We start from the raw sequence: 14,629 nt of genomic DNA, 5'->3' as shown, positions 1-14,629 counted from the left end.
ATTGTTTCCATTTTTTAAAGTGACATGAAAGTGCAGAAGTTGCCAACAAAAACATGTTTCACAATACAGTTGATTTTGTCTTCTTATATACTACTTAAAAGTAATAAATAACCCCAAGGCAGTTTCCATCTAGCAAATCAAATGCCATCAATAGAAATAACAGCAAATAACCAACAACAATCAATTCAACAGTGCAAATTGAGGCTAAGAATCAGGCATGCCCTTCACATGCTCATGTGAACAAGTGCCCTTCACATGCAGTGGGCACCCATTAGAGCTATGGCTAAGAGGAGGAGTTCAATAACTGTGGCACCATTAAAGATAAGGCCCTGCGCCAGGTCTCCACTCAGTGAACTGCAGCTGCTAGTTGGACCACCAGCAGGGTTTTCTGCCAAATTCAAGAGCGTGGGCTGACATGGGGAAAGGTGGTTCAACAAATGTGTACCCACAAGACGTGAAGGGCTTTATATATTAGTTTAAGCACAAAGAATTGGCCCTGGTAACAAATATGAAGAAGTTCAGATCCCATAGAATAGGTTTTACATAACATTGCACATAAGTGCCTGTAAGGACTCCTACAGCTACATCCTGCACTATCTGCAGTTTCCAGGCAGTCTTCTAGGGCAACCCAACAGAGGGCATTACAGTAGTCTGAACAGGAGGTGGTCAGAACATGCAGAACTGTGGTGAGGCTGTCTCATTCCAGAAATGGCCTTAGTGGGCACACCAGCTGGAGCTGAAAATCGCTCCAAACCCTCTGATGCCTGCACCCAAAGGGCACTCACAATGTTCTAGAATACCTTCTTTATTTATATAGTAGCCACATATGCTAATATAGTATTACCTTTTTCCAGTCTTCTGAAGGAATATAATCTTCGTCTTCTTCAGATTCCTCTTCTATTTCACTGTCTATATACAAAAACCAACAACTTTTGCTTAAATGTTAATAGCTACTCTGAGTCGCATTCCTTCAAATACAGTATATCCTAGAGACAGTTTTCTCAAAGTTAATTGGGCATTGAGACATGATGTCACAACCAACTCTATGTGACGACTTTTGGCAGAGATCTCCTTACTGAGTAATACAAAGAACTGTAAGAAGCAAGCAGATTACAAATTTGTAAAAAGTCATTTAAATATCTGTGAACACCATGTCAATGTATTTACCAAAGAACAGCTGCATATGCAAAGTCAGAGAAAGCATGAATATTAAAGTTTGAAATAGATTTTAAAAGGTTTTTTAAAAAATTACATCCCATGTTGCTGAAACCATTTTTGCTAGCAGCCAAACAGCTAGTGACAATTACTATAAAAGAACACAGTTCTGATTGCTGTCAACAGTATGTTTTAATTCTAGTGAGGCCACTAAAGAAATATTGGGCAGATTCACCAGAAATTGCGCGAGGACTGCCACTTGTACAACAGGGCTTGGGTCAGAGGAGCATTACAAAAGCTTCCCTTTCCTTACCCTGTTCTCCAATGGAAGACACCTAGGGACACCTCAACCTTCAGGAAAGCACCTTATTTTCTGTAAATCAAACAACTGCATATTCTGAATCCTCTACGTATCCAAGTCTGATGAACAAGAACCACTGATCTTGGTGGTTAAAACTGAGGAAGCCAGCTTCTAACACTACTGGGGCTGGGGGGCAGGGAGAAACTGATTGTAATGTGGGGAAAAATATTTCTACAAGTCCCAACACACATGCTGAAGTCTTTCCAGACATCTGAAAGGAACTAGAAAAGGCTCACTGCACTGCCTTTGCCTCTCACCAGATTTGCCAAATAAATGTTTAAATTTCTAGCTATTTCCTTATATGTATGGAGCCAACGTGTATATTACAGATTTATGACTTGGCCCCAAATCTCCAATCGTTTCATCATTTCATAGCGTTCCTATCCGCACTAAGTGCCAGCAAAAGATTAACATCCACAGAATGCATCTTACAAGGCCTAGGAATGATCTAAATAGGATGAGTTTTCCACAGCTTACTAACCATCACTACAGTCCTGCCCCTCACCCCCCCCCCATTTTCTCCTAATAATTCCAATATTTGCCAAAGAGCATACATACAAAATAATTAAAATAATTAGCAATTAAAATAATTAAAATAATTAATTAATAATTAAAATGTGCCTATATAATTGTTTTTAAAAAGGAAGAACACAAACAAAATTACACCTTATTACTTGCAAGCAGAAACTTGCTTTTGGCACTTGTGAGAGTACTTAAGCTATGGGAAGTAAGGAAAAGGCTTATCTCATTCAGTTTTTGGTATGAGAATTCTCAAACACTTATATGGGATCAAATTACAAGAGCTGTTAAAATGTCTGAAAACAGGTTTAGATGACAATGCTTAATACTTTAAAAGACATACTTGCATCAAAGTATTTACACCGCCGTGGGCGAATTATCTCCTGTACAGCAGAGGGCACCGGATCATCGTTGGAGGACTGTGTCTCATCCTCTTGACCAGATGAATCCTTTATGACCTCCTCCTTACAAACAACGAAACAAGACAGCAGCTATTATCATTTCTGCCCTACTTACACAAGTTAACATACAAAATAAAATTGGTATAATTGACAGTGCATCATAAGAAGTGATGCCTTAAAAACCAAGTGGAAAAGAAAAATGAAGCAGATTAACAGACTAAAATCATACATAAGCTGCACACTGAAAAAAGAAGTTTAACATGTTTTTTAAAACTAAAAGAGGCACAGCAGAGCTGCACAAAGAAGGCATTCCACAGTACCACTGACCAAAAAGGCCCTGTCACATCCCCACCCAGGACCAAAAAAAGGGCTTCTGATGCTAATCTTAATTATCTGGCAAGCTTCTGCAGCAACACAGTTCCTGAGGCAACCTGGTCCCAAGTCATTAAAGGCTAGAACCAATGCTTAAATCTGAGGAAGCCAAAAGAGAAGAGAAGAGAAGAGCAGCTAACTGTGTTTGCTAATATGTTGTTATTTTAAAGGGGGAACTTGCAAGCTGAAATCTGCTTTTGGCAATTGTAAGTGCAGATTTAGGGAAAGGAAGTAAGGAATATGTTCCGATCTTTCATCCCCAGCTAGAAATCTGGCCACTGCATTTTTTACTAATTGAGGTTTTCAAGGCTTTCTTTAAAGGAAAACCAACAGAGACAGCACTGCAGTAGTATAACCTGGAAGTAACTAGGGATGGATAACTGAGGGTGGGTCTGTATTGTTCATTAGCTGGCAAATCACCACTTTGAGACTATCTAGGAAAAAGCAAAACTACTGAAATAATGTAATATAACACCATCACCGTTGCAGAATTAGAGTTTGAGGGGTTCCATTTAGCGCAGACTTCACCAACCTAGTGCCCTTCACCAACCTAGTGCCCTCCACAGCCAGCATGTTGGCAAAAACTGATCTAGTCCAATCCCTTGTTTGAGCTAGGGCATCCAGATTTACAGCATCCCTAACAAACGGTTGGACAGTGTTCTCGAAGCTACAAACATGAGTTTGACCAAGCTGCAGGAGGCAGTGGAAGACAGGAGTGCCTGGCGTGCTCTGGTCCATGGGGTCACGAAGAGTCGGACACGACTGAACAACTAAACAACAACAACAAATGTCTAGGCATGAAGACCTCCTATAAGGAAACAAATACCACTCCCTACACCAGGGATGACTATTGTATGACTCTCCAGATGCTAAACTGTAACTCAGGCATCCCCAAACTCAGTCCTCCAGATGTTTTGGGACTAGAACTCCCATCATCCCTAGCTAACATGACCAGTGGTCAGGGATGATGGGAATGGTAGTCCCAAAACATCTGGAGGACTGAGTTTGGGGAGGTCTGCTATAACTCTCATCAGCTCAACCCAGCATAGCCAATGGTCAGAGGTGATGGGAGGGTCTCAGGTTTACCACCTCTGATTTGTGTAACTGATTGGTTAGAGTGTGGTGCTGATGATGCCAAGGTTGCAGGTTTGATCCCCGTATGGGACAGCTGCATATTCCTGCATTGCAGGGGGTTGGACTAGATGATCCTCAGGGTCCCTTCCAACTCTACAATTCCATGATTCTTTGTTGACTTGTCAAGAAGTTTCTCATAATGTTCACATGAATCTACTCTCCTGTAACTTAAACCCATTAGCTCTAATCTTATCCTCTGGAGAAGCAGAAAACATTTTATTTTGCCCACTTGCACATGACAGACTTTCAAAAATTTGAAGAGGGCTATCATATCCCTCCTTGGGCTTCTCTTCAGGAGGATAAACATACCCAGTTCCTTCAACGTTTCCTACATGCTGCCATCCTCTAAGCCAGGGGTCTGCAACCTTTAAGACAAAAAGAGCCACTTGGACCCGTTTCCGAAGGAAAAAAAAACTGGGAGCCGCAAAACCATTGCGACATTTAAAACAAATATATCTCCGGAGCCGCAATCTGATGGCGGGCGGGAAGGTGACGCCGGGACGGTGCGTGACTAACGCACGCACCGCCCCCATGCGACGTCACAGCAAGTACAGCGCCTGCCACAGTGGGGAGTGTTGGGGCGCACAATGCGCCTCCTCCCCTCGCTAGTATCCGCCCCGGAGCCGCGGCAAAGGTGTAAAAGTGCCACATGCGGCTCCGGAGCCGCGCGTTGCAGACCCCTGCTCTAAGCACATTCTAATGTATCAGTTTTTCTTACTGTGGTGCCCAGAGCTAGAAACAGAAGTCTAAATGAGCTCTGACAATTGCACAATAAAATTGTAACTATTACTTCCTGTGCCTTGCAAATTTTTGGAAATCTCTGACTTGGTTCAGTCTAAAACTGTATTCATGTATTGCAGATGCATCACACTAGTTCAGCCTATGATCAATTTCAGGAGGTTCAGAAGGATACCATGGTTGATGGTATCAAAGGTTGTTGAGAGATCTGAGAGAAGTAATAGGGTTTCACTCCTTCTGCCCATCTCCGGTGCAGGCCATTCACCAGAATGGCCAACGGAATTTCAATTCCAAAATCAGACCAGAAACCAGCATGGAACAGATCCAGATACTAAATCATGGCATGTCTAGATGAAAAGTTAGAACGTACTTGAAAGCTTGCCCAAATAATCCAGTTTTGACACAGATCAAGTTGACTTATATGAGAGACTTCTCCATAGGTACAGGAACTATGCCATCTCTTAAAGGCTTTGGTCACCTCTAAAATACAGAATGGCATACCCAGAGTACCAAAATAAAATAATAAATAATAATAATAATAAATAATAATAATAATTTATTAAATTTCTATACCGCCCTATACCCACAGGTCTCAGGGCAGTTCACAGGATAAAATCACAATATAAAAGCACAAAATACATAATCAAAATAAAAACAAGAACTCAATAACCCCCCCACAAATAATCAGAGAGAGAAAATAGAACTGAAAACACACATATACAGTAATTGCAATAAAACATATAAAAATAAGTACCCATCAGGTATCATGAAGAAGTAGATTAAAAGGTCAATTTAACTGTCTTTCAAATCAAAAAATTTTAGCCATTGGTTTTTCCCCAATTGCAACCATTCATAGAAGCTCTTTGATCCAGTGGAGGCTTCCATGAAGGGACACTGGGAGGCAATTTTCTCTTACTCCCCTTTCCTTCCGCAGCCCTTGTCCCCATCCCCTCAAATGGGAAAGCAGTGAGCATGTAAGTGGTAAACCTCAACTAGTCAAGCCGCCTGCCATGTCAGCAGGAAAAATTAACTGAAAAGTATCCATTACTAGGACCCATGCTAGTTTTGACTGCAATTTGTTTTAAGCAGTTTTAATGCTGTATTTTGTATTACTGTAACCTGACAGTGCAGGGCATGTAACAAATCTAAACAAGAAGTGCTCGTAGCAATTCTCATCTCTCTCCACCTGGGGCAGTTCTTCTGCCTGGCAATTTTGCAGATGCAATGGTGGCAGAAAAGTAGGTTGTTTTTTCCTCTGCCATCACTTACACTGCAACATGGGCTCTGTGTTAGGTTGGATACTTTCTAAAACTTCTGCCACCTGTGCTCCAACCATAGCACTAATCATTTCATTGCCCTCAATTGCTAATTAAGTCAATTTCTTTCAGCTTAAATTATTCAGTTATAGACCAGATGTTTCACTGCCACAGAGGAACACAACACATGACAACAACAGAACAATGGTAGTTCAGTTAATACTTATAACTTGTCACATAGTCTTTCCCTATAGCTTTTCACCAATTACTCAAGCTGTCCTGAAACACATACAGATGAACAATGAGGTGAGCTATATTGTACCTACAGTGGTACCTCTGGTTACGAACTTAATTCCTTCCGGAGGTCTGTTCTTAACCTGAAACCGCTCTTAACCTGAGGTACCACTTTAGCTAATGGGGCTTCCCACTGCCACCAGCGCACAATTTCTGTTCTCAACCTGAGGTACAGTTCTTAACCCGAAGTACTACTTCCGGGTTAGAGGAGTTTGTAACCCGAAGTGTTTGTAACCCAAGGTACCACTGTATTTTGCAAGTTTGTATTGAAAAATTGAGAAAGCTGATGATTTGTTTAGATTCGGGTTTCTTTAAAGTCCGAGACAAATTGTCATTAACCACCTAGTCAGAAGCACAAGATCTACTTAGTACTCCACTCCCTGAGACAATGATCCTGGAGTATCTAGTTATAGTTATACAATTTGTCAAAGCTTTTGCAATTCCTGACAAAACACAAAACATTCAGATGAAATTGCCAAGACGGGAATATGAACCTCAGGAGGCACTCAAAGAAAAGAAAAGATTGCAGCAGAGTCCCAGAAAGAAATTTTCTGAGAGTATCTCTTTACATCAGCAATGTCCTACTTGCATTATTTACTGTGAAAAATGTGGGGGCAAAATGTTCTAAAGAAAACTTAAGGTTCTTTATTCTACAGCATCACCAAAGCAATAAAGCACTGTCCATCACAGGTAATGGAGCAAAAGGGGCAAGACAATATGCTTTAGTAGTCAAAACGCTTTAGTAGACAAAACTCTGATGGCAAAATATTACGCAATGTTTTCAGTAACCAAGTGTTCTTTCTTGGGTAAACTTTCTGCATGATTCTCTGCACTATCCTAACCTGTAGTATGTTGTACAGATTTTTTTTTTAAAGGTTAATATGGAAATAAATCATGGAATTTGCCACCTAACTGCATGTTTGAATTGAACAGTAAATGCTATTGGAAATGGGAATGAGAGATGTGTTTGTGATCAACTACCCAGAGGACATTGTTATAATGGGTGGCAAATAAATTTCTGAATAAATAAATAAATAAATAAACTGCCCCTGTTTGTTTTCATGATATAAGCTTGCTTTAGTGCTATCTATAATGTTTATCTCAATAGTTTAAAGCAGAGTAGACAATATATTGCTGGACTACAAATTCCATCATGACTGAAAGATTTTTCCTTCGAATTCCAGCTTGAGGTCAAACCAAGATCCAAAAGAAAAATGTTCCTTTGAATCCCTAGTCTGAAATTGTGTGTTCCTGATTCTTTCTCTGCATCAAAAATAAGTCAACACTTTTGGAATTTTGCACCTTTTTCTATCACTGTGCAAGAAGGCAGAAAAGAAGGCCAAATTCAAAAAGTGCTGACTTTTTTTTTTACACGTCTGAGTTCTTCTTTCTTTTAGCCATAGCTTGAACTTATTTTAGTTTTTCTTAATGCTTTAAAGTGTTTTAAATATAGTTTTGTGGGGGGTTGTTTTTGTTCTATTGTATGGTCACTTTATTGTTTGCCGCCTTGGGCTCCTTAGGCAAGAAAGAAATTTAATGAAGGAAAGCCAACATTTCTGCCCCAAATGTCATATATGATGTCAGGCTTGAGAAAGAAAGAAAATGGCCTGGTAGGCCAACTTCTCAGACCAGGCCAGCCTAATGAGGCCCTAGGCTAGTTGCCCCAGCATTACACTATACTCAGATCTTTCTGGGACTGTTCACCCATTTCTTGACCCTCAGATCATACTCTAAAATGAAACTAGGAGTAGATATTGAGCTTACATCCTTCCTCACTCACTTTCCCCAGAAACCAAGATTAGTCTGAAGTTCAGACTACTGACTGAACTAAGGAGATTTGGAGAAAGAAGCATCAAGGTAACGTAGTCATTTAAATGCAAGCAAACATAGGTTCTTCATTGTTCATGTTATTCCCAGGTAAAAGGAGTTTAGGGATTTAGTTGAGATTCCTGCATTGCAGGGGGTTGGACTAGATGATCCTCAGGGTCCCATCCAACTCAACAATTCTATTTTTCAATGACTCCAGTGTCCATTCCACCCCAAGTAAATCTTTGAAAGCAAGTACATTTTGTGTCCTTAGTTAAAGGCAGAAGCCCTTTAGATTTTTTCTATAATCAAGGAGTATATAAATGTTATGAAATAAATAAATTCAAAGGGCAAAAGAGAGAGTATGTACTCATGCACACACAGCAATCACAGCTATGCCTCCTTGATACAGTCCTATAGCAGCAGTCAGTTCCAGCTTTCCCTTTTGGCCTTTATCAACCTACACACACACACACACACGAAACTAGGAACCAAAAGCACAGTCCAAGTTTAAATACTCATCTTTACAGCAGCTTCACTAAATAATACCAGCTTTAAGGAACAGATATGCTAGCTTGCCAAAAGCACACGATAGTAAGCACACAATAGCACAGACCAAGTTTTCAAATTAGTAAGTCTAACTCACTTTATTTTCTCCACTGCACCCACTGTTGTTATCATTATCTTCACCCTCACCCTCCTCCTCCTCCTCCTCTTCTTCCTCTTCTGGTAGTGGCACAGTACCATCATAGCCGTAACGGCTAAGAAGCTCATGAATTGGCATATCACCTTCCTAAAAAGAATTAAAACAGGAAATTATAATAATTCCATGAGTTTTATACCAATGTTGTAATCTGTAGGCTGTCTGGTCAACAGTGGCTACAACTGTCCTCTGGAGAGCAGATGTCAGCCTGCATGTATTGTCCTCTGACTCAACTCTATCCTGCTCTTTTCAAGGCAGAGCAAAGACAGGATGAGGCACTGGTGCAGTTTGATACAATGATACCATGACAATCTACACCCCCAGGCACAAGAAAAGCAAAATCATTCCCTCTATAATGTTTCCTGCTCTGAATATGTAGAGAGAAAATAGCACAGAGACTGATCACTATCCCTTCTGCTGGACTTGACAATGGTAATGATGAGGACAAGGGGCATGACAATTGGAGCAGGGGTTGGGTGATCTCCATCTTAGTAATTAGCAGCAAAGTTCTTTTACAGTAGGCACAGATTACAACACAGAGTGGGGAGGGTTTCTACAGAATGAAATGACAATAATATCTAATCTTCAACAACTAAGGTGTGTGTGTGTGTGGCAAGGACATTGGGGCGGGGGAATAAGATTTATTGCCTTTGACATGATGATCCCATTGCTCTGGTTGGAAAATTTTCCCCCAGAGAAATATTTTTGAACGTCAACAATGGATTTACGCCAAAGAATAGAGAAATATTTTCAGTCCAAGGGCTACATTCCCTTCTAGTGCTTGGTGGATCCAGAGGAAAGAATGGTAACAATGAATGTACATATTACCTTTGTACATTAAGTTAGTTTCTACACACGTCCTCACACACCCCTCTCTATCCTCCATCCAAGAAAGCAAGATTATCAGAATTCAGGGACACATTCTAGCCAGGCAAAAACACTCAAGGAGAGTGTGCAGTTGGGTCAATAGAGGTGTGGTGGGGAGGGGAAAAAGAGGAGGTGGTCTGGGGAGGAACTGAGCTACCAGATAAGAGTGGTTTGGAGTGATACATTTGGAACAAAGTTCTCAACCCATTAGGACTTATATCTCATCACCCCTGCCAGCATGCTGAAATTTATAACTTATGACTGCAGAGTTAAACTGCAAATGTTACAGAAAACATGAGGGGAAAAAACAAGTAAAAGAAACACGAAGAAAACTTCATTATTTTTCCTCCCCCCCAAAATTATTTTTATTAATTTTCCAAATTATTACAAATCAAACCAAATTAATTTCATACAATTTCTTAAAATCAGGTTTCCTGCTCCTGTTCCAAACTCACGATCATCATCATTTCATCGCATAGCTGCATCATTTCTTATTTAAGTCCAGCTGAGAACCTTCATTTGCCGTTAAACCATTCTTCCAGCTTGCCACTTCTTTCACCTTACAAATAGCACCTCCATTGCATTTTATAAATAAATGATTGATTTCACCTGTGTGGTCCTTCCTATATATTGTTGTTCCAGACCTGGTGTGCTGGGTGAGCTAATCACTATCTTCCATTGTTCAGCTCTTTGCAGTGTTTATCTGGATGGTACAAAGTTACATTCCATTCCTTCTGCTGTTTAGACTAGCGTACGAGCTGCAGTCATAAATAACTCACAAAGTGCATACCCAAACTCCGCCATTAAAATTCCGCTCTGGAGTTCTTCCTCAGCACACAGTTAAAAACAAGATCTTTTCTCAAATTCAGCCTCTTTACCGCATCTGTTCATTATTTTTTCTCCCACTTCATTTCTCCAACAACAGTCCATGAATAATTTTAAATAAAGTCTATTCAGCATCGGTCGAGGGGGGAGGGCATAGTAAAACCTTGTAAAATTCCTTGTTGAGCATAGATAAAAGCCTCCCCCTCTTTTCCGAAATAACAAACAGAATAACATGGCAGCGGCTACACATGTCCTTTTCTTTATGCATGGGAGGACAGGGAAAAAGGAGACCACTTGAAAACCACAAAAAGCACAAAGTACCTTCTCCACTCCCTTTTTTTCCTGGCTGTTGTAAGGATTCTCAAGCTTCAAATAAAACGTCAAAGAAACCTTCAAAGATTCAAGTCCAGTCCTTCGGGCAGCTAACTGATTGCAGTCTATTGGCGTATGTCAGTCCAGGAGCGCCTCTTGATTAATGCAAATTGTCCAAATTTTGGAGGAACCAACCACAAATCATGCCAGAGACGGAGGCTCGTCCATGGCAGGGACACACACCCAGGTCGCACCCGCTCTGCGTTTCAAGTTAGTAGACACAAGCTTGAGCGGCACAGCAGGATGCAGTGAGCTCCCCAGACCCCACTAGGGAACAATGCCAGGCTTTTTGCCTCATAAATCCTGGCTTTTCCCTGCCTAAAACTCCTCACTGCCTGTGGAGGGCAGCAAGGAGCTACCACCATTGACTTGTGACGTGGCCGGAAAGCAACTTCATTGTGTTTTCTTCAACTCTCATGATTTCTTAGGTTGTTATTATGAGGATTTATAAACATAGCAGTTTAAGGTTTTTCACACCTTGTGGATTAGGCTTTCAGAGTATCACCTAAGAAGCTTAACAACTGCACCATAGATTTTTCATCTATGTCCAATAAAATAATATGAAAATCATATTGTTATCCAATCATATGCAACTTAACTGTAGTTGGTTGACCAAAATATTTTTCCAAGGCTATTCTTAATATCAAATAAGCTTCTTAACATAGCTGAGTGTATGCAGTATTTTTGGCACACATAACCTAGTCTTCCACTAAAATTCAATGCTTCTGACCTTCACTGTTCTTTTCTATGAAAACTGACATCTGATTAGTGGTATAATACTCCATGCCAAAAACTGCAGCACTTTGAAGAGATACACATTTTGCTACTACCACTTATAAAACATATTACAGTAAGAAATCTGAGTTCTTGGCCATGTTTATGGTTGATAGAAGATGCCACAGTGAGTCTCAGGTTTGGATGCTCTACCCTCCAGTCTCTCCCCCCTCTGCAGTTGGGGGTTGTTTGGAAGCTTTTGTCTTCCATTTTTGTTAACTGCGGTTTGTCAGGTTGTCTGTGGCTACTGACTATGTTTCGCACTAAGGCTGCATTTGTACTTCACGGTAAGTCGTAAGTCATGACTTACCACACACATGAGTGAATTGTACTTGCTTCACTCCTCCTTGCTTGCACTGGGAGAAAACAAACCACGTTCACAGCCTGAGGATTATCTCTCAACAGGGAATAATGGTCTGTTCCACTCCAAACTACAACCAGGAGTCAAGAATCAACCTTGGCTTACTAACTATGGTTTGTTGGAGTCAAACAAACTACCATCCTGTTTAGATTTAACACCAAGCCAGGATCTTAATTTGTTTTCCCTCTGTGTAAGTGCACAAAGCAGACTCACTCATGCATGGTAAGCCACAGTTTATGGCTTCCCATCAGGTACAAATGCACTGTAACAAGGATTAATTTCAAATAATGGGCTATAAAGCTGTTAAACTAATCAATTAGTGTTGCCATACGTCCAGGTTTTCCTGGACATGTCCTCTTTTGGGAGGGGGGCAGCATGCACATCCGGGTGGATTTTTGCATTTTACATGAAGTGCTTAGGTTTTGGGGGTTTTATTATGACCATTATTATTAGTAGTAGTAGTATTATCTGTGTTAGGGTTGCACTTGGCCTTGTGATGTTTCCGGCAGCTGCCAGGCTTGGCACAGCCTTCTCGGGATCACTTAGCCTCCCGTCATCTGGAGACGCAGCATCTCCTGAGCAGGGGCCAAAGAGAGCAAAGGTAAGAGAAGGGAGGGAGGGAGGGAGCAGGTGGGCAAAAAAGGGGTCAGCGGCAGGGAGGGGGCGAGTGACAGAGATGCGGGATGGTGGTGGGGGTGTCCCGAATGTGTTTGGGTTTTTGCTCTTCAGAATATGGTAACCCTAGATGACATGGCAAACTCATGCGCACTGCATTGAGCATGATGTGCCGATATGACCAGTATGCTTACTGAATGACAGCAGAACCTTTAATGTTCTCATTACATTGCTAATCTGCTCACTCTCATTCCCCAAACCAGGTTTCCTTACCGTTCCTTAGGGCTTTACAACTCATCCTAGGAACTCATTAACAAGTTAACTGATTAAAGGTATTTCCCCCCCTTCAGAATCCTCTTACTGAAATACTGTATTTTTCCCCAAAGCACAACTTTATGTCAAATATTAGGCAGTCAAACTGGCTGCCCACACAAAATAGCTTCCAACAAGTCCAAAAATTTATGTCCCCATCCCTTGGTCCAAAACTATTATTAATTTCAGAATTAAATAAGTAAGCTACATAATGATGAAAACTTTACAAATGCAATAAAAATAAATTTAAGAAAAGTGAATCAATCAACTGGCTTAAATTAGACATACTTTAAAACAAATGAACAGCCTTATGAACTTTGTACTTGATATATACTATAGAAACCTCTACTTTGTACATCTCTTATTTGAGCTCCTGTCAAAGATCATGACTATGGATCATACTGAACTGATTCTAGGGCAACTGAACTGGGGCAACAGAAGATAAAGGTGCTAAGCAATGTTTGCTTAGTTGCTTATTTCCCCTCTTGGTACTGGCACTTTTAAGTACCATTACACAGTTTCTCAGGCACTTGGGGAGTCTTCATTTAGTCAGCATGAGTTCCTCACATGACATCCCTATAACAAAATAAACAGAGGAGGATAAAGTATACTGCTAAATCAGGACAGAGAACCCATGATGCGGAGAAGTGGTCATATAATATAGATCAGGGGTACCCAATTGGTGGTCCATGGATCCCATGGGGTCCATGTAACCCACCCAGACGGTCCATGGCACCATTCACATAACAAAAACTACCACAGAGATGTCAAAATTTTCAATAGTAGGGTCCATGGATTGGCTTTTGAAAAACAGAGATCTGCAATACATAGCTAATGGGGAACCACTGGTGTAGACTGAATATGGTGGAACTACCCTGAAAACACCTAGTGCCAAGGATAGGGAACATGAGGCCATCCAGATATTGCTGGACTACAACTCCCATTGGTTATACTGGATGAGGCTGAAGTCCAACAACTGAAGAGCCACAGGTTCCCCACACCTACCCCTATGCCTTTCACCCAAAGCCCATTTAACACAACCCCATTCTGCTGTTAACTAAGAAATGCATCTTTTCCCAGGTAATAGAATGTCAAACTATTTCCAAGACAAAACTACTTCCCAAACAAAATAGTGTTTTGTTCAAAAATATTTTCTAGCATTTACCCTTGTAAGATCTTCTATTTCAGAACTGAAGTTTGTTTCACCTTCCATCATTTCTTCCTCTTCTAAAGTCCGTTCATCATCAAAGTCATGAACCAGCATGTCAGCCGTTGGGTCAAATTCATGGTCATCTGATGTTGCAGACCCTCCTACAATTTGATTAACCTCACAGTTGATCACATTGTAGACTTAAGTGTTAAAATCATTATTACCACATGCAAATTATTTTAAAACCAAGATTAATATAGCAGTAAAACTTTTCTGCAAAAGCCAAATCTCTAAATAATTAGTCAACCAATAAATAAATAAATAAATAAATAGTGTTATTTGAAGGCTACAGATTCAAAAATCATAAAGCATGAACATTGGTACTAATAAGTGCAAGCCTATACACAATTCAGAAGTAATTCCTAGGGAGTTAAATAGAACTTACCCCTAGGTAAAAGACTGTAGCTTATAACTTTACCCAGTGTTACAAAGCAAGATATAGCTAGGTTTTTAATTCATTCCCAGAGTCAAGCTATAAAGCAGTGCATGTATAGAAAACTATGACCTCATAATGTTGGCTTCCTGCTGGATTTTTAGCTTGAGAGTAGAAGGTG

General features: G+C 40.5%; 1 protein-coding gene and 1 long non-coding RNA gene across 5 annotated transcripts in view; both read right to left on the bottom strand.

The window, feature by feature from the left end:
* Nucleotides 1–14,629, bottom strand: part of MIER1 (MIER1 transcriptional regulator) — a 42,982-nt gene that overhangs the window by 13,518 nt on the left and 14,835 nt on the right. For 2 of the 4 annotated variants that reach the window (XM_083510560.1, XM_083510559.1), the window contains 4 exons: nt 14,031–14,176; nt 8,683–8,829; nt 2,379–2,499; nt 845–909 (listed from right to left, as the gene is read on the bottom strand). In XM_083510560.1, the coding sequence (XP_083366686.1) occupies nt 845–909; nt 2,379–2,499; nt 8,683–8,829; nt 14,031–14,176 (479 nt within the window). The remainder of the gene's footprint in view (nt 1–844; nt 910–2,378; nt 2,500–8,682; nt 8,830–14,030; nt 14,177–14,629) is intronic. The other 2 variants (XM_083510561.1, XM_083510562.1) reach the window with 1 other exon arrangement.
* LOC310710127 lies at nt 9,991–14,024 on the bottom strand. The gene is made up of 2 exons (XR_014527828.1): nt 12,013–14,024; nt 9,991–11,724 (listed from the first exon to the last, which is right to left on the bottom strand). It is a non-coding gene; the product is annotated as an uncharacterized lncRNA (long non-coding RNA).

Source organism: Podarcis liolepis, assembly GCF_965112155.1.
Source record: "Podarcis liolepis genome assembly, chromosome: 6".
Lineage (NCBI taxonomy): Eukaryota > Metazoa > Chordata > Lepidosauria > Squamata > Lacertidae > Podarcis > Podarcis liolepis.
Note: the sequence above shows the minus strand (reverse complement) of the source record. Positions and strands in the feature narration are given on the sequence as shown.